The 17761-nt window shown below is 47.5% G+C and overlaps 4 protein-coding genes across 6 annotated transcripts; 3 read left to right on the top strand and 1 right to left on the bottom strand.

Moving 5' to 3' along the window:
- The first annotated feature begins 112 nt into the window (after nt 1–112).
- LOC119563536 (zinc finger MYM-type protein 4) lies at nt 113–7839 on the top strand. Of its 2 annotated transcripts, XM_037877018.1 has the most exons (12): nt 113–443; nt 751–1718; nt 1786–2046; nt 2113–2157; nt 2567–4407; nt 5054–6126; nt 6185–6570; nt 6632–6757; nt 6825–6946; nt 7005–7134; nt 7197–7296; nt 7358–7839. In XM_037877018.1, the coding sequence occupies exons 2-12, from the start codon at nt 818–820 to the stop codon at nt 7530–7532; spliced, it is 5160 nt and encodes a 1719-aa protein (XP_037732946.1). In that variant the 5' UTR covers nt 113–443; nt 751–817; the 3' UTR covers nt 7533–7839. The 2 variants fall into 2 exon arrangements, with proteins under 2 accessions (XP_037732946.1, XP_037732947.1); XM_037877019.1 differs by lacking the exon at nt 2113–2157 and having other exon boundaries at nt 7358–7532.
- A 590-nt stretch (nt 7840–8429) lies between these two features.
- LOC119563540 (transcription initiation factor IIA subunit 1) lies at nt 8430–11844 on the bottom strand. Of its 2 annotated transcripts, XM_037877022.1 has the most exons (7): nt 11681–11844; nt 10144–10344; nt 9805–9813; nt 9434–9739; nt 9162–9369; nt 8859–9103; nt 8430–8802 (listed from the first exon to the last, which is right to left on the bottom strand). In XM_037877022.1, the coding sequence occupies exons 1-7, from the start codon at nt 11702–11704 to the stop codon at nt 8695–8697; spliced, it is 1101 nt and encodes a 366-aa protein (XP_037732950.1). In that variant the 5' UTR covers nt 11705–11844; the 3' UTR covers nt 8430–8694. The 2 variants fall into 2 exon arrangements, with proteins under 2 accessions (XP_037732950.1, XP_037732951.1); XM_037877023.1 differs by lacking the exon at nt 9805–9813.
- Nucleotides 11845–12364: 520 nt separating this feature from the next.
- LOC119563539 (serine/threonine-protein kinase pelle) lies at nt 12365–14345 on the top strand. Its single transcript, XM_037877021.1, has 3 exons — nt 12365–12881; nt 12944–13609; nt 13681–14345. Exons 1-3 carry the CDS (start codon nt 12562–12564, stop codon nt 14201–14203), a joined length of 1509 nt encoding a protein of 502 aa, XP_037732949.1. The 5' UTR covers nt 12365–12561; the 3' UTR covers nt 14204–14345.
- A 201-nt stretch (nt 14346–14546) lies between these two features.
- On the top strand, nt 14547–17434 carry LOC119563537 (tubulin polyglutamylase TTLL13). Its single transcript, XM_037877020.1, has 6 exons — nt 14547–15164; nt 15226–15522; nt 15576–15729; nt 15788–16422; nt 16577–17105; nt 17164–17434. Exons 1-6 carry the CDS (start codon nt 14740–14742, stop codon nt 17272–17274), a joined length of 2151 nt encoding a protein of 716 aa, XP_037732948.1. The 5' UTR covers nt 14547–14739; the 3' UTR covers nt 17275–17434.
- The last annotated feature ends 327 nt before the right edge of the window (nt 17435–17761 follow it).

The following is a 17761-nucleotide window of genomic DNA, read 5'->3' as shown; positions in this document are numbered from 1 at the left end:
GCTGCCAACCTGTTGCAATTTCGATTGCGTCACAATTTAGTGCCTTGTAATCGATATTTTTCGGTATATACCGACTGACCACACAAACGCGTTATTGCGAGGGCCGCATTGGTACACTGGTGCGCCATTTTCTCGCATAAAGCCGAAAAATTCACACAGTGGCCGAAAGCGAGAAATTGCACAGTGCAAAAAGGTGTTTGGTAATTGGTGAAAAGTTTTGCGCGAACCGTTAAGCGTTTGTGATGTGCCCGCCACCCGCGCAGCGATGAAAGGCAGCTAATTGCGGCCCCAAAGACGCGCTCTCCACAACAAAACTCGTGCCGTTGGAAACTCGTCGTCGGTTGGATTGGAATTGCCGATTCGAGTGTGGAGTATTGCATCTCGCATCCGCATCCAAATAAATGCGAGAAAAACCGTTGGTGCAACGCGTCCAGAAAGATAATGCAAGTGCAGTGATATTAATTACCTGGCAATGGCAATCGGCGCATACAGACACGCTCCTTGCGTTCTTTTTTCTCCTCATTTTTCCCCTATGGAGGCGCATGTTTTGTTTTTTCGTGCACTGTACCGTGGGCCCAGTGTGTGTGTGTGCGTCGGTGTGCATGTGCCTGTGTGTGTACACATTTTAGGCGGCAAGGGTGTGAGGCCCTGGCCAGCCGATAGTCCGCTCGCAGCGATTGTTATCGATAGGCGCGATGCACTAACCATTTGTTGTTTGTTTTTTTTCTCTTCCCTTTGCTGTTTTTGCAGTTTTCATATGTCTATATAAACAAGCGCACAGCGAGAATCGGTTAAGAAACAGAAGAAGAACACAGATATGGAGGAGATATCCAGCCTAGACTCATTCGGCGCCGATTCCAACGCGCGACCGGAGTCGGCCACACCAAGGCCAGAGGATCAGGAGCAACAGGACCCAGAACAAGAACAGCCAGCTGCGGCTACAGAAACATTAGACACTCCCGCATCTCCGCCAGCAGAGGATGCAGTGGCCCAGGAAAGCGAACCACCCCCACCGGAGGACTCCTCCGCCAAGGAGCCCGAGGATGACTTCGAACAGATCTCCGAGGGATCCTTAGACGCCGATGACAACCAGTCGCAGGAAAAGGCCGCCAGTCCACACGCAGATCCTGTGGAGGCGGAGCGAACCGCCGAAGAGCCACAGCCCGTTGAGGAGCCGCCAGCAGAGGAGGATGAGCGACCACAAGAAGCCACAGAAGCGGTTAGCGTAGATCCCCAGGAAGATCAGGAGGAGGCGGAAGAGGAGACAGATGCCCTGCAAGCCACAGCGGAGGAGGAGGAGGCCGCTGCCGCCGAAGCAGATGCAAATGCAGATGCGGTGGATGGTGGCCCAGCCTCTCCAGAAGCCATGGACGTGGACGACGGGGAAGGAGAAGCGGAAGCCGAAGCAGAAGCAGAGGGAGAAGCCGATCCCGAAGCTGATCCTGAAGCAGAAGAGGAGGCAGCTCTTGAACCAGAGGCGGCGGACGATGTGGATATGCAGTCTGTGGGCGGAGACTCACACCTAGCCGAGGATGCAGAGCCCCCAGAGGGCCGCGACGAGGTGGACACCAGTCTAGAGGAGCAAGACAATGGCCAGGATCCAGACGAGACGGAAAAAGAGGCGCCTGCCGATGAAGATGACAATCCAGAGGCCGATGCAGATTCGGAACAGGTGGAGGAAGCTGCGGAAGAAGCTGGTGAAGCCGAGCATGGCGATGGTAAGCTTTAAAAAAGCCAAGATCTTTATTTAAACTATAATTTATAATTTTTAAAACAACCTTACAGACACAGTTGAAAATGTGCTGGAGCCTGAGGAATCAGACGTTTGCCTCATTCCCGACGATCAGGAGACGGAGGTGACTGAAGCCGAGAAGGAACTGGCTCGCGAGAACGCCGAGAAGGCCGCCGAAGAGGAGGAAGCCGAGGAGCGACAGGCCAAGACACCCGATAACGATGGAAAAACCCTTGCAGATGCCCCCGTCGATCCAGAAGACGGTAGTGCCGCTGTCGTGGGCCCCACCGACGAGTCCCCTTCAACGCCAAATGGTATGTGTGCCAGACTAACACCTCATATTTACCATCCCACATCTACTGTATCCATTTTGCCTACAGATGCTCAAGCTGGAGCTAAGGCGGCGGCAACAGATATTGCCGAAGGTGAGCAGATTGGGGTTATATTTGGACGAACGTCAATAACATCTATTGCTTAAAAGTTTTATTCAATAAGTCAGTGTTTTAATTTGCAATGCTCTTCTTATTGCTTTTGCTATTTTCTTTGTCCTTTTGGAAATCCTTATAAATTTTGTAGTGAAATCATTTGCTCTAAGCATGCGCTTCGTATTTTAAGATAATCAAAGATTTTTTTTTTATATATGTAAGACCACTTTCGGTTCGCCAATATTAGCGCTTTTACACAAAATTAAAAATTACATTTTTATTAAGGCAACAATATAAAATGCTAGTATTGAGATATTAATACATCTCGACTCACTACCATTTAAATTAGCCACCTGTTGATTGTAGAGCACAACGATGAAAACTAATGTAAATCCACCCTCCTTAACAGACGACGGAGCTGATGCAGCGGCAAATGAGGAGGAGGCTGGTGGCGATGCTCCCGATGCCGACGAGCCTAATGCCGAGGAATCCTCCAGCGCCGGAGCGGGTGAATCGGGGGCAACGCCGAAAATCATCATCAGTTGGATTGTTGGAAGCGTGCAGAAGTGCAAGCAGTGCGGCAACGAAAAGAATTGTGGCTTCAGGTACAAGAAACCCGAAGAGTCGGAGGACCAGAATAAAGACAAGGACAAGGGGGAGGAGAACGCAGAGGAGGAGGCGCCGCAAGAGCCAGCTCCCAGCGGGTTCGAGTACATCTGCGACACCGCCTGTGTCAATGCCCTGATAGCCGATCAGCCCGGCAAGTATTTTGTGCGCCGCAAGAAGTTCCTGGTGGAGGAGGTGGTTCGGGAAGAAGGCACCGCCGAGGAAGAGACCGAGGCGGAAGAAGCTGGAGAGGATGCCACTCCCGCTAATACGCACGATTGCCTGCAGTGCAAGGAGCAGACGCGGTGCAAGTACTTCATCAAGCAGGACCAAGACTGCTTCTACATCTGCAACGACGACTGTTTCAATCTGCTCAACGCAGAGGAGCCGGAAAAATTCAAGCTGAAGCGCCACTCGATCCGAGTCCGCAACATTGGCGCCACAACGCTCCAACCACCCCAAAACTCGCCCAGCAAACAGCCCGAGAGCAGCGTGGTGGCCAGGACGCTGGCCGAGGCGGAGACGGCACGCCTGGATAGGATTGAGAGCTTCAGGAGGCGCTGCTCCGACTGCGAAACGGAGATTAATGCCAACGAGAAACAGCTCATGTGGGAGACCATGGACTTTTGCAATGAGGTGTGTCTGGGCAGCTATCAGCGCACGATCGGCTCCAGCTGCGTGACCTGCAAGCAGGAGGTGAGCTCCACGGCCCTGGGCAAGTACTGTGTGCGATTCGGATTCGATGTGAGGCAGTTCTGCTGCGCTGGATGCCTCAACACCTTCAAGAAGGGTCTGAAGACCTGCTCCTGCTGCCAGAAAGACATTAGTGGCGGGCAGGAGGGCTTCCTGGCCCCGGTGGGCGACAAGGATCAGTTCAAGGACTTCTGTTCCCAGGCCTGCCTCCGTCGCTACGACAGCATGTGCAATCCCCGTCGAAAGCTGCGCACAGATGTGTGTGGTGTTTGCAACAACGAGAAGCCAGTGCGGGTGGAGATGCTACTGGAGGACAGAGAGCACTATTTCTGCTCGAATCCCTGCTTCTCGGCCTTTAAGTTTGTGAGCAACGTGAACGCCGATCCGTGCGCCATGTGCTCCAAGTACTTTGAGCGGCGGAGCGCCGAGGCCTACACCATCTACAACGAACAGCAGTCACCGAAGGTCTTTTGCTCGCGGGTTTGCATCAACGTCTACATTATCGTCAACAGGCACATTGTGTCCTGCCAGTGGTGCAAGGTGAAGAAGTACAACTTTGACATGATTTACCAGGTGGGTGGACAGCAGGACCAGGAGACGCTCACCTGCTCCATCAACTGCCTGACCATGCATGGCGTTAGCTGCAACATCTCCGCCCGAGCGGTGACCAAGTGCGACAATTGTTCGAACTTCAATACGCCGCAGTATCACTTGACCATGTCGGACGCCTCCATGCGCAACTTCTGCACCTACCAGTGTGTTATGCAGTTCCAGAATCAGTTCTCCCGCGCCCCCCTCACCCTGGACAGCGATCTGCCGCCCAGCAGTAGCGCCGCCAGCAGCAGCTCAAAGTCGCATCAGCAGAGCCCCTCCACTCGGGGCAGCAAGAATGCGGCACCCTTCCCCACGGGTCTGCCCAAGCGCGTCAAGCTGAAGCTCTCCCAGCAGCAGGTGAGTCAAGTTCAAGATCTCCAGGGGCATAGGGTTCAGATTTGAGTCAATGAAGAGCAATGTAAGGATGAGAAATCACTTATTTTGAGATTATAAAAATGTTGTAGGTATTTATTTTACATATATTGAGGAGACAATTTCGTCCGTGAAATTTTCAGACAGCTATGATTAGCCGTCAAGTTTTATAAATATATTTTTAATTGTTTGTTACAGTCTTTTTAGAGGAAAGCTTAAAAAAAAAACTTAAAATATAGTGCTTCGACTTAAGGTGGCAACTCTGGTTTTCGAGGTTACTGACTTCCCGAAACTTTTGATATGTGAAACAGCTGATAAGCAGCGGTTTGGGCAATACCCTGAATATGATTACAGAATTTTCAATGTTACCATTCAATTAGTGTTGCAATACCAAATACAATCTGTAATGCCAAAATGACAAAAGAAATATTGCAACCCAAGGTTGGCTGTTCTTCGAAAAAAAAGATTATTCATAAATTGAATTTCGAAAACAGAGTTTTCAGTTTAAGCCTAATTTGATGCAATGCTTAGTGGACTAGATTCAATTGTAGGTTCTGAGCTATGTATCTTTTAATGTCTATGTTTAATGTATCTTTACTATCACTAATTGCCTTTTTCTTTTTATTTACAGTCTGGAAAGAATGCTGGACCTGGGGCCAAGAAATCGGGATCCGGCACTATGCTGCCGGTGATATCCACGGTTCAATCGCTCGCCAGCGGCGAAACCGAGGCCCGGATTGGCAATGTGACTGTGCGGCGCAAGCGTGGACGTCCCCGGGATTCGGGACCTTCTCCGCCACCGCTCCCAATGCCGTCGGCCCACACGCCAAATCCTCGAGGAAGACCCCGCAAGCATGTGGACTACACAGTACGGTCTCCATCACCCGTTCTGACGCCCAACTCCCACTTGGCGATCGGCGGCAGACGAAATACTACCACCACAATGGACTTTGGCCCGGCTACGGTGTCCGAGACCAAGATCATCACAGTGCCACCATATCCCAAGTCCGTGCGAAACGTGAACATTAGCTGTAAGCCCCTAACCGTGTCCACGGGCGAGCAGTGCACACCGGATGTGCGCGATTGCGCCACCCAGACGGACAAGGACTACTCCAACAAGGTGCTCATCCCGGTTCCGGTACCCATCTACCTACCGCAACCCATGTATATGTACTCGATGCCGTTCCCCGTGCCCGTACCCATTCCGCTTCCAATCCCAGTGCCCATCTTTATACCCACCACACGCAACACTTCACAAGGCATTCTCAAGGAGATCAAGAAGATACAGGACAAGATGCCGGAGGATCCGCTGGAGGCGGAGTTGCTCATGATGGCCGAGATGGTAGCCGAGGAAAAGCACGAATCGGATTCTGATTCCGACAACGAGATCAAGCCGGATCCAGGACTGGTCACGCTGCAGTATCAGAATAGCCTCGAGTCCGTCGCCCAGCAGCAGCAGCAACAGCAGGTGGTGGACGTCAGTGGAGCCGGGCACAATCCTTACGGCGACGACATGCTACAGATCGCCCTCAAGATGGCCACCGGCGATTATGACAATCACCACCAGACCTCGACGGTGGATCTAGAAACGTCTATGACGGCGAATACGATTAGCAGCCAGTCGCCAATGGGTCACGATGGCATGGGCCAGATGGGAGTGCATCACCTGGACCAGCAGCATCACATGCTCGATGCCACGCAGCGGTGAGATCAGGAAGATGCTTATCTAAGTACTTAGCTAATTGAATTATTTAACTTTCAGAACTCCGCGAGGTCGCAAGCGAGGCGTAGGTGCAGTCATGGATTCGCCCAATCGCAATAGCCGCTCGCCGGTGAAGAGGCAACGTGGCAGCGAAATGGACCACTCGGCCCTTCAGCAGCAATCGCAACAAGCTCAGCAGCCGCAGGAGAAGCCTGACGCCCAGATGTTCCTTAAGTACACCTTCGGAGTGAACGCTTGGAAGCAGTGGGTAATGACGAAGAACGCGGACATCGAGAAAAGCTCGATGCGCCGGCGGCCCTTCAAAACGGAGCTGCTCCAGATGACCGCAGACGAGCTCAACTATTCGCTTTGTTTGTTCGTCAAAGAGGTCCGAAAGCCCAATGGCACGGAATATGCGCCGGACACCATTTACTACCTTGTGTTGGGTCAGTGTTTGTTTATTTATTTACTTAAAACATTTGATTTTATTCAACTCTGTTTCCGCAGGCATCCAGCAATATCTGTATGTGAATGGACGCATAGACAACATCTTCTATGATCCTTACTATGAGCGGTTTACGGAGTGCCTGGACGAGGTGGCGCGCAAGTTCTCCGTGCTTTACAACGATTCGCGTAAGTGAATGGCCTACAATTATTCTCATACCACCATAACCAACAATTTTCTTTCTTTCCTTTACAGAATACATTGTCACTCGCGTGGAGGAAGAGCACTTGTGGGAGTGCAAGCAACTGGGCGCCCATTCACCACATGTCCTGCTCAGCACGCTCATGTTCTTTAACACAAAGCACTTTAATCTGACGGTAGGAAATCTCTAAACACAGGCTCTGACATTGAGTAACATGTGATGTTTTTTTTCAGACTGTGGAGGAGCACATGCAATTATCCTTCTCGCACATAATGAAGCACTGGAAGCGCTCATCACAGAATTCCAAAGTTCCTGGCTCACGAAACGTGCTCTTACGATTCTATCCACCGCAGGCGGGTCTGGGTAAGTTCATCCCATAATTTGGAATACAAAGAAACTAAAATCTAAAGTATTCTCTAAAACAGATGCCAATCCGCGGAAGAAGAAGGTCTACGAGCAGCAGGAGAACGAGGAGAATCCGCTGCGCTGTCCCGTCCGCCTTTACGAATTTTATCTCTCTAAATGGTTAGTTATATATTCCATGATCTATCAACGATGATTAATGGTTTTTCTCTACTCCCGACAGCCCCGAGAGCGTGAAGACCCGCAACGATGTATTTTATCTGCAGCCCGAGCGCTCCTGCGTGCCCGACTCCCCGGTTTGGTACTCGACGCAAGCCCTGGGGCAGGACGCACTCCAGCGGATGCTGCACCGCGTCAAGATGGTCAAGGAAATCAACATCGCGCTACTGACGACTTAATGTTTAATTAGGCAGTTATATCATTGTGTACGTGCAAGGCTTGTCCTGCAATGACACCCGGAGGACGATTCTTCGGCTTGGTGCTTAGCACGAGTTTGTTTGCGGGCAAAACCAAATAGGGCTAACCTAGGAGCGAGAGTTGTGCTATATTATAAATTGTTTTAAACTTACTTTTACACCTATTTTGATTGTCTATAATTTCGATAGCGCCGAAAGAGAGGAGACCTTGTATAAAAATTGTGAACGATAACCAAGCCCATCTCACTTTCGATTGAATTATAATAAACTAGAAACCAGCAATCAGCAATCCACGAAACACCCACTCACACACAAAACACATACGCACACATGTAGACACCCTGAGACATCTTCATTAGTTTTAGGATCGTAAGCCAGACCCCACGCATCTTTAGTCATTACTTAGATTGTTTAGGCGATAAGGCAATAAGGATGTGCCCTGACCGACCGGATAAGTGCATGTATGTATGTACATAGATCGACGATAGATGACCACACAATGAGTGTACAATGAGAGTTGTACATAGGATGCGAACCTTAACCTTAGCCGCACTGTCGTTGTAAGTGTTGAAATGTAAAATGCTGTACTCCTTAACTGCAAGATCGAAGTGCATGTACATGTCTATATATAAATACATACATACTTTCAATGAACCCAGATGGCTTTTAATTTGGCAAAAGATTAAAGCCCCCAAGCTGCAAAAATTATAGCATTATTGATAAGATTAGCCCCTCGAAATTATATTTAAATTGTGGTAAAACACTATAATAACAAGAAAACATCTGGAAATTATGGGTTCTGCTGCTCTCGTAATCGGAAAAAACAGGCTGATCATTTTCACAAGTGTTTCTGTTTATTGACACAAAAGTTATGCGGCACTCTATTTAATACATTTAATTGAGATGGTTAATTGCAACACACTCTTTAACTAGCGTAATACGAAACAGATGGAACTAAAATAAGATAGTGTCGGCCCGAGTACTTGGCTTTCCTGCACAGGCTGTTGCTTGGTCATGTTTTAAGGGGGGCAGCGTCCTGTCTGGTTAGCTAATGTCCAAGGCTGAAGGCGCATTCGATGAGGCTCTTTGTTTGATGTCTTTTGTAAATATATTCACACTGCCGCCGCTCTTTGCTCAGCTGTCACTACCACTCGGCGTCTCCATTCGACTTCTGGAACACGTAGTCCTTTCCCCGCATGTTCATGATACCATCTTTGAGATAGAATTTCCATTTGTTTCGCGACCTGGTGATCTGTGGCGAAAGTTTATTACAATATCCACTAGATAAATATGTTTTGTGGGACTTACCTTATCATACTGACAAACAATTACATTGTCTGTATCGAACATCTCGGCAGAGTCTTCGTCGGTGACATCGTCTTCGCTGTTCAGCGGCTCCTCCTCGGCGGCATCTTCATGCTCCACATCCTCATCGTCATCTTTGTCTAGATCATCATCGTCATCATTATCGATGTTGTCATCGCTCTCCTCGCTTTCATCCTCATCGGAGGAGTCCAGGGCGCCATCCAATTGCTTGGAGGCGGCAAGATTTTCTAGTGTGCACAGAATACTGGATATTATTTGAAAACCAGAAGGGAAGTAGCTTCTTACTCTGGTGATTGGCGTTGCTCAGAGCTGCATTGACGTGCTGCTGCAGCACGGACGAGGCCAAAGTGGTGGGCAAGGACATGATGGACGAAATCAGGTGGGCCGTCAGTATCTGGGTCAGCTGATTCTCTTGCAGCGCCGAGGCAGGCACTTGAATGGTAAGCACTCGAGATTCCGAACTGGCCGAGCCGGCTGGCGATGGCAGCGTGATCTGTGAAGTCCAATGGACAATAAAGCTGGTATATACCAATACTGTGCTGTGTGATTTAACTCACGTTGACGGGCATAATGCGGTTGGGATCCAACGTGGCCACAATTGGAATGGATCCCTGTCCACTGCTCGCCGCCTGCTGCTGTTTCTGCATCATCGCTGCCCCTGAGGTGGGATGCAGTGGCGGTGGATTCTGTGAGTTGACTTCCTGCTTGATGGGCACTAGTCCGTTCTTGATTCCGCTGCCTGTGGCCATGCCAGCAGGTGACTTTAACGCCGCCAGCGAGGCTGCGGAGCTGCTGCCGCCGATCTGTGGTTGTGATGTGGCCGCAGAGGCGGCTGCGGCCTTTTTGGCCTTGGCATTCGCTGCCTGCAAAGGGATGGAGGATTAATGGGTCTAATTCTTGGATTTTTTCGGCAGACAGATGGCTTTACCTTGGTGCTCTGCAGTGCGTTTGGATGTGAGGACGAATGGAAATGAGTGTATTTGTTTTTTTTTATGGATATCGATGATGTGTGAAGCGGCGCATTAATCGATGTTGTTGGTGAGGCGCAGTAGCATTGTTGTGGTTCAAGTTGTTGAGCATAGGGAAGATAAAGCAAGATATCTTAGTCGGAATGTCTTTGGGGTGAAGTGGTTACATACAACTTAAAAACATATATAAATATATGGAGTGTTTAAAATTTGATTTTAAGTAAAGTCCAAATGGTTATGGTAATGATCTTAATGAGAAAGGCATGAACATATCCACCTAGAGGTTCGGGTGCTTCTACCTTTGGATTGTTGGCCACGATGGGCGGTGGGTGGGAGCCATCGCTGGAGTCGGGGCTCAGCTCGACGGCCTTACTGGCCAGCAGCTTGTTGCGCCAGATCTGCTTCATCTCCTGCAACACCTGCTCGTCGACCCCGTCGTCCAGGAACGCGTCCCGCACATTTGTGATGACGTCCTCAATCACGGCATGGTACACCTTCAGCTGCGAGCGAAAAAAAGGGGGGGTTGGTTAATGTATATAATTAAATTCGAAATGCACGGCTATAATCAGTGGAAGAAATCTGTGTTTTTGTTGATTTAAACACTAATTATATTATTACTGCTCAACTCCCTGCTATTAATGAGTATACAGTGGGGGCAAAAGTAATAGGGCTTCATTAAAGTTCCCTAAAAATAGCAAACTCTTTAAATTGATGGGATTTTATTTATTTTTCAATACCAAAAGGTTTCAATGTAATATTTTTTTAAATGTAATATTTTTACTATCAGGCATGGTGAGGACTGGAATTTTATTTCGATAACAATTATAAATATTTTCTTGCTTCATGAACCACAAGCTTATTTCTATTTTAAAACGGATGTAAAAGTGGAGAAACAAAAAGGGAAGATTCCTTTTATAACATTTTAATCTAACAAAAATATGGTAGTGAATCATTCCATATTTTCATCTTTAAATTATTTACATTATAAATTGCAAAAAAAAGCCAGTAGTTATCAAGACATTACAAATGTTTATAAATTTATAACATTTTAACGAACCAAAAATGAGAGAAGTAGGAGTCTTAAAGATACACTTATGTTTAAATTCCTATTATCTTAGTAAGTTCAAGGATTGGGTCAAATGAACCAAATGAACAAAAAAGAACATTTTGTTATAGAAGTAAAAAATGTACATATACACGAGCTTTTTAAACCCCCATTAAAATATCAGCAGCAGCTGTAATATATGCAAAACTCGAGCGCGGTATGTAAATTGTTTGGTTCGCGAAGAATTTAAGGGTACATAGGTAAATATGTATATAAGGAACATATGTACACGGGGGAGTGGAGTGCACATAAGATGTACCGGTATGCAGCGATTACTCTATTAGTACGTAGTTTAGCTTTATCAGAGGGCGATAAGAGGAGGCCCCGACATGCTGATAATGGCGCACGCTACACCGAGGCACATTACCGCTAATTATAACCCCAATGGGAGTTCGTACTACTTCTCTGAACATCCAAAGTACCCAAAAATATTTAAAAAAATGCAAGGCAACGAACGCACAAATACAACCACAGCCAGACAGGCACGCACACGCACTCACACACACGCAGACGAACTGAAGAGGTTGCAGTTTCGGTATCTCAAATTTCAGTCATATCAGTGGTAAAGTATGCTATGTCAACCATGTCCAAGGAGAAAGCTTTCACTTTCCCGCGAGGACGGCGGGCGGCAGAAGAAGGAGGGACACCTTTAAGCGATGTCCTCCATATGGATGCGTTTCATCGCACTCCAGTGACACAGATCGGGATTCCCATCGATCCCAAACACTCACCACCGACGTCTGGCACAGGGCCATCTGGACCTTTTTCTCCGCCAGCTTGAGGCTTTTCCGTGCGCTGGCTCGGTAATTGACGTATTTGCTGAATTATAAATGGGCGAAGCGAAGCGAAGAATTAGCGATAGTGATGCGTCCGTGACGATGTAGGGCGAAGTGTGACCAGCTGGTGGACCGCCTGAAAATATCTTCTTGTAGCTACCAGGGAGGTTGAAAATATCGATGGAAATATAGAAATCATCGAAATATTCAATAAATTAAACAAAATTAAGAACAACTTTAAAAGTGACCTTTTTGTCACGGTCTAACGTCCAATTGAATATACTACTTCAACATGTAATTCTTGAAGTCGGGATTATCAGTCCCAGAATCACAAAGCAATGCCGTTTAAGCTTTCATGGGCATGATTATAAGAATAAAAAACTTTCTGACGATGGCCTACTACAGGACTGTTAAGGGTGTGGTTTATCAAACGTTTTCATTAGCAATGAATATACATACAATGAATAACAAGCAAATCATTTAGAATATAATAAACATTTTTGGCCGGAAAGCCCAACACATATCTGGCAGGCCAACTGCCATCTCTAATAATAGCTAAAATTAAGCTGAACTAACAACATTGTTTGCCAAATGGTCACACTACGTTTAACCGCCGTTAATCACCTGTTGCTTCGCTGTTAGCCGCTCTGTTAACAAGTCGTCTGCCTGTTTTGATCGCATCGAGTTGGGAATTTACCCCAAACCGATTTTCGTTACGCTGCAACAGGTTCCCATCCCTCGGCGCTTTCCCCTTTCCAGCAAATTCGATTGCATCCGGAGACGCAGACCGCATGAATCAGTCGCAAACAGTTGAACCGCCCACCGTCCAGTGAAAGATGAGTGGCAACGAGACCGCGGAAGCCGAGGCATCGGCTCAAAACCAGGTGAATGGCAGCAGGACCAGGTCGCGATCCCACTTGGATAACACAATGGCCATCCGTCTGCTGCCGCTGCCGGTGCGTGCCCAGCTGTGTGCCCACCTGGACGCCCTGGATGTGTGGCAACAGCTGGCCACGGCCGTAAAACTCTATCCGGAGCAAGTGGAGCAGATCAGCAGCCAGAAGCAGAGGGGTCGCTCAGCCTCCAATGAGTTCCTCAACATTTGGGGCGGCCAGTACAATCACACGGTTCAAACTTTATTTGCTTTGTTCAAAAAGTGAGTCAATTAGAGATAAGACCCCAAGTGATCCCAGGAGTGACTCCTCCATTACGTTTCAGATTAAAGCTGCACAATGCCATGCGGTTGATCAAGGACTATGTCAGCGAGGATCTGCACAAGTACATTCCCAGGAGCGTGCCCACCATCAGTGAGCTTAGGGCTGCACCCGATTCCAGTGCCAAGGTGGACAATGGCCCACCATTTCCATCCTCCTCGGGCGTCAGCAACTCGAACAACAATCAAACTAGGACCACGACGGAGGAGATTCCCAGCCTTGAGTCCTTGGGCAACATCCACATCAGCACGGTCCAAAGGGCAGCCGAATCCCTGCTGAATATCGACTACAAGGAGCTTGAGAAGGCCACGAATGGGTGGTGTACCGATAATCGCCTGGGACAGGGCGGTTTTGGAGATGTATATCGCGGGGAGTGGAAGCAACTGGAGGTGGCCATTAAGGTGATGAACTACCGCAACTATCCCAACATCGACAAGAACCAGGTGGAGCTCCAGCAGAGCTACAACGAACTGAAGTATCTCAACACCATTCGACACGACAACATTCTGGCCCTCTATGGCTACAGCATCAATGGGGTGAATCCCTGCCTCGTCTATCAGCTGATGAAGGGCGGTTCCCTGGAGAATCGTCTGAGGGCGCACAAGGCCGAAAATCCACTTCCAGCTCTCACCTGGCAGCAGCGATTCAGCATCAGCCACGGAATAGCCAGGTGAGGGGTTACTTAATGAGATGTGGAAAATAATCTATGACATAATTAAACTTTAAATTGTATCACCACAGAGGAATTTACTTCCTGCACACGGCGCGAAACACTCCCCTTATCCATGGTGACATCAAGCCGGCCAACATCCTGCTGGATCAATGCCTCCAGCCCAAGATCGGTGATTTTGGGCTGGTCCGCGAGGGTCCCAAATCCGTAGACGCTGTGATGCTGGTAAAGAAGGTGTTCGGCACCAGGATCTACCTGCCACCCGAGTTCCGGAACTCCAAGCAGCTTAGCACAGGAGTGGACGTCTACAGCTTTGGTATTGTGCTGCTGGAAGTTTTTACAGGCCGCCAGGTGACGGACAGACTGCCCAAGAATGATCTGCAGAAGGACTTGCTCGAGTACGTGAAGCATCATTGGGAGCAGAACAAGATGGAGGTGCTGGACAAGCATCTTGCCACACCAATGGGCGAGGAGCTGGACATGTGCCTGTGTGCCATCGGCGCGGGGTTGAACTGCACTGCATTGGATCCGCTAAATCGACCTTCGATGGATAAAGTCCTTAACTGTTTTAAGCCATTCCGCAATGATGTTTAATAACATATAAAAACTTAAGTGCCTTGTTATACACGAACTTAAAAAACTCGAAGCACCATTTGACCCATGCTCACAATATTTCCCACATATGTATATGAACTTTGTGATCTATCGCAATATTAATATTATATTCCAAATTTAAGAAAACCCCTTAAAGACTTATTGTTAAACAAAAAATGTAAGTGTTGAGACGATTTTTTATTAAAACTTTGTATACTTAGTTGTTATTGTCATGTTGATCAGAAAAATAATTTTGTTTTTGTGAAAAATCCCACAAAATTGTACTTTGGACTTACGGTGATTTTAAACTCAAAACTGCGACGTGCTCAGTAGAGTTACGTATTGATTTTAGCGTCATTTCGGTTCTAACTATTTTCAATTTCGCAACACAATCAAAGCAAAATAATACCGTTTTTATTCGTGAATAATTTCGGCTTTCTAATAGACACGAACCCATTTTATAACCATAGGTTTTAGCCAGTGATAAATTTCCCATTTCTAATCGAGAACGACTAGCGACCAAAGCGATACGAGCAATGAATTTAAAAAATTCCAAGTTTTACAAGAGGATTCAGGAGCTGCGCCACTTCTCCAAGGATAAAATCCGGAAGGATCGCGAGCAGAGGAGTCGTGTCGTTCGCCACTTGGACATGGCACTTAGTGAGCAGCCGTGTTCGGATAGGGAATGGTTCAGTCCAGGGCAATCGCCGACCAAACAGCCCGCATCCCCGCGGCGACGGGGAAAGAAAATCCGGGGTCTGAAGAAGAAGGCTTCCCCCGGCAAGGAAACGGATGAGATCTCCCCATATTACGGACAATCTTCAGGTCAAAATAGTCCCGTGCCTGGGGCAGAGGCGAAGCTACAGGGCTTTATCCAGCTGAACAACACGACCTATCGGGTGGAATGTCCCACTCGACTGGTTAACCCACCCAAGAACCTCGACGAGGAACGCGCAGCCAGGTGATCTCTCTTAAGTATATTATTATAAATCCATTTATAGCCTTATTCCCCTTAATACCAGCGAAACCAAGAGCACCATTTGCGTATCCAACTCGCGCTATGCCATGATTGGCAAGATCTCCAAGACACTGGGTTACAAGTTGGTCAAGGAGTCCAAACTGTGGAACATCCTCTGGTCGGATTCCTTTCCCGGTGTGGAGCTGTTTAAGAACATGAAGCGTTTTCAGCAGATCAACCACTTTCCTGGCATGATTGAGATTTGCCGCAAGGATCTGCTATCGCGAAATCTCAACAGGATGTTGAAGCTCTACCCGCAGGACTATAAGATCTTTCCCAAGACCTGGATGCTGCCGGCGGAGTAAGATTTGGAAGTCATATTGAAGTGATTAAATTTGATATAACCCATTTTAGCTATGGAGATGCCATGAACTATGCCTTAAATCACAAACGCACCTTTATCCTGAAACCAGATTCGGGGGCCCAAGGGCGTGGCATTTGGCTGACCAACGATCTGAAGACGATTGGACCTCATGAACGGCTCATCTGCCAGACGTACATACACCGGGTATTAAGAAGTACTTCTTAAATCCCATCTTTAAGCTAATACTAATCTCCATTTAAAGCCCCTCCTCATCGATGGCTATAAGTTCGACCTGCGGGTATACACATTAATTACCTCCGTGGATCCTCTGCGCATCTTTGTCTATAACGAGGGATTAGCTCGGTTTGCCACCAACAAGTACGTGGAACCCACGCCTGGAAACGCAAATGATCTCTACATGCACCTGACCAACTATTCCGTAAATAAACGCAATTCCCACTACGAACTTTGTGATAATGATGATTGTGGAAGCAAGAGGAAACTGAGCGCCATAAACAACTGGATGAGGCGGCACAACTATGATGTGGAGGAGTTCTGGAGCAATGTGGATGATGTGATCATCAAGACGGTGCTCAGTGCCTGGCCAGTGCTTAAGCACAATTACCATGCCTGCTTTCCGGGGCACGACAAGATACAGGCCTGCTTCGAGATACTAGGCTTTGATATTCTGGTGGACTGGAAACTGAAGCCCTACATCCTTGAGGTGAACCACTCGCCCAGCTTTCATACCAACGAACAGGTGGACCGGGAGGTGAAGCGACCACTCATCCGGGACACCCTGAACTTGGTCAGCACCGTGCTGGCGGACAAGAGACAGATCCTCAGGGAGGATCGCAAGAGGGTCAAGCAGCGACTGCTCAAAATCAGGGGAGAGCCGTAAGTGCTAGCTATTTTTTTGAAGATAATGATTAGTAAAACAAGATGCGTAACGTCGTACAAGTAAATGACACAGAGAATCGACTTTTTGTGGTGTTATACCTTATATTATCAGAACCATATCGGTAATCATTCCGTTTTCTCTGTATTCCAGGCCAGTTCCGCGTCCTCGAGTTGCTGGTGGCGGCACCTCCAAGGCCAAAATAGAACCTAACCTCAATCCCATAGCTATTGAAGCAGATGTTGAGAATCAAGGACCATTGGCCCAGCAAATCGCCTGGGAGGAGAGCCATTTGGGAAACTTTAGGAAGATAATGCCTCCGCCGGATCTTACAAAGTTGGACTACTATACCCGTTTCTATGCTCAATCCAATCAGGTGTCTATATTCGCCGAGACGGCAGCTAGCAAAAAGCGGGAGGATCTCGCCCGAAAGATGCGCATCCAGATCGAGGAGAAGAAGGCCAAGCAGCAGCAGATGCTGAATGGAAAGTTCAAGCGAGATGCCCGTAAGCGACATGCTGTGATGCTTCCAAGGGCAGTGCGCGAGAAGAACCGGATGAATCTCTTCCGGCTGCGGGAGAATTGGACTCCGGGATTCATTTCGGATGCAGAAGAGCGACTGCGTCACACTTGGCTGCACATGCGCTCGGAGGCCATAAGAACTCTCAAGATTACAGAGAACGTAAGAGTTATCATAATACTTTAATTTGTAACTCGAGCTAACAGATATTTCACCACAGATCTATAGCAATCTTTACGAAACCGGTCACTTGACCAACACGGATATGGTCGTCTATCCCCATTTCTACCACAATCTCCAGCACGGTTTCGACATCAGGCAAAATCCCTAAGTGGATGAAGTTAAAATTCCCGAAATCCCATTAAACTTAGTTCTTCCTGTTTCGATCTCCACAGACTGTACACATCTTTGATGTATTCTAAAATTTGTTATTATTTAAATTTAAATTGCTGCTCGTCACTAAAAAATACAACACTTTCGAACTTTTAAAACAATGGGTGCCTTTCGTATTTCAAGCAACCGACTCGTTGATTTATTCGCTTGCTGACCTAATTAAGGCTTTATTGAAGTAATTCTGATTTCCTTGATAATTTTGTGCTGGGGGAATAATTAAATTGGGCCACATATACATATGTAGGTATACGAAAAGCTCTGAAAAATGTTGAATCCTTTACTTCCAACTTTATTGGATTTTTAGAAACCTTAAGTAAATACAAAGAAAACAAATTTCTCACATTTCATGAGCTCTTTGAGTATTCTTTTTAAGTGGTTTTTTAACATCAATAAATGGTGTTAATTCAGCAATTCAAATTAAAACG

Source organism: Drosophila subpulchrella, chromosome 3R (assembly GCF_014743375.2).
Source record: "Drosophila subpulchrella strain 33 F10 #4 breed RU33 chromosome 3R, RU_Dsub_v1.1 Primary Assembly, whole genome shotgun sequence".
Lineage (NCBI taxonomy): Eukaryota > Metazoa > Arthropoda > Insecta > Diptera > Drosophilidae > Drosophila > Drosophila subpulchrella.
This window is presented reverse-complemented; position numbering and strand designations above follow the sequence as displayed.

Coding starts and splice junctions, on each gene's coding strand:
- LOC119563536 (XM_037877018.1), top strand. CDS start 818: ATGGAGGAGATATCCAGCCTAGACTCATTCGGCGCCGATTCCAACGCG. Junction 1,719..1,785: donor TGAAGCCGAGCATGGCGATG/GTAAGCTTTAAA, acceptor ACAACCTTACAG/ACACAGTTGAAAATGTGCTG. Junction 6,758..6,824: donor CGTGCTTTACAACGATTCGC/GTAAGTGAATGG, acceptor TTTCCTTTACAG/AATACATTGTCACTCGCGTG.
- LOC119563540 (XM_037877022.1), bottom strand. CDS start 11,704: ATGGCCCTGTGCCAGACGTCGGTG. Junction 10,345..11,680: donor CCCTGTGCCAGACGTCGGTG/GTGAGTGTTTGG, acceptor TTTCGCTCGCAG/CTGAAGGTGTACCATGCCGT. Junction 8,803..8,858: donor TTGTTTGTCAGTATGATAAG/GTAAGTCCCACA, acceptor CTTTCGCCACAG/ATCACCAGGTCGCGAAACAA.
- LOC119563539 (XM_037877021.1), top strand. CDS start 12,562: ATGAGTGGCAACGAGACCGCGGAAGCCGAGGCATCGGCTCAAAACCAG. Junction 12,882..12,943: donor TTATTTGCTTTGTTCAAAAA/GTGAGTCAATTA, acceptor ATTACGTTTCAG/ATTAAAGCTGCACAATGCCA. Junction 13,610..13,680: donor ATCAGCCACGGAATAGCCAG/GTGAGGGGTTAC, acceptor GTATCACCACAG/AGGAATTTACTTCCTGCACA.
- LOC119563537 (XM_037877020.1), top strand. CDS start 14,740: ATGAATTTAAAAAATTCCAAGTTTTACAAGAGGATTCAGGAGCTGCGC. Junction 15,165..15,225: donor GACGAGGAACGCGCAGCCAG/GTGATCTCTCTT, acceptor CCTTAATACCAG/CGAAACCAAGAGCACCATTT. Junction 16,423..16,576: donor CTCAAAATCAGGGGAGAGCC/GTAAGTGCTAGC, acceptor TCTGTATTCCAG/GCCAGTTCCGCGTCCTCGAG.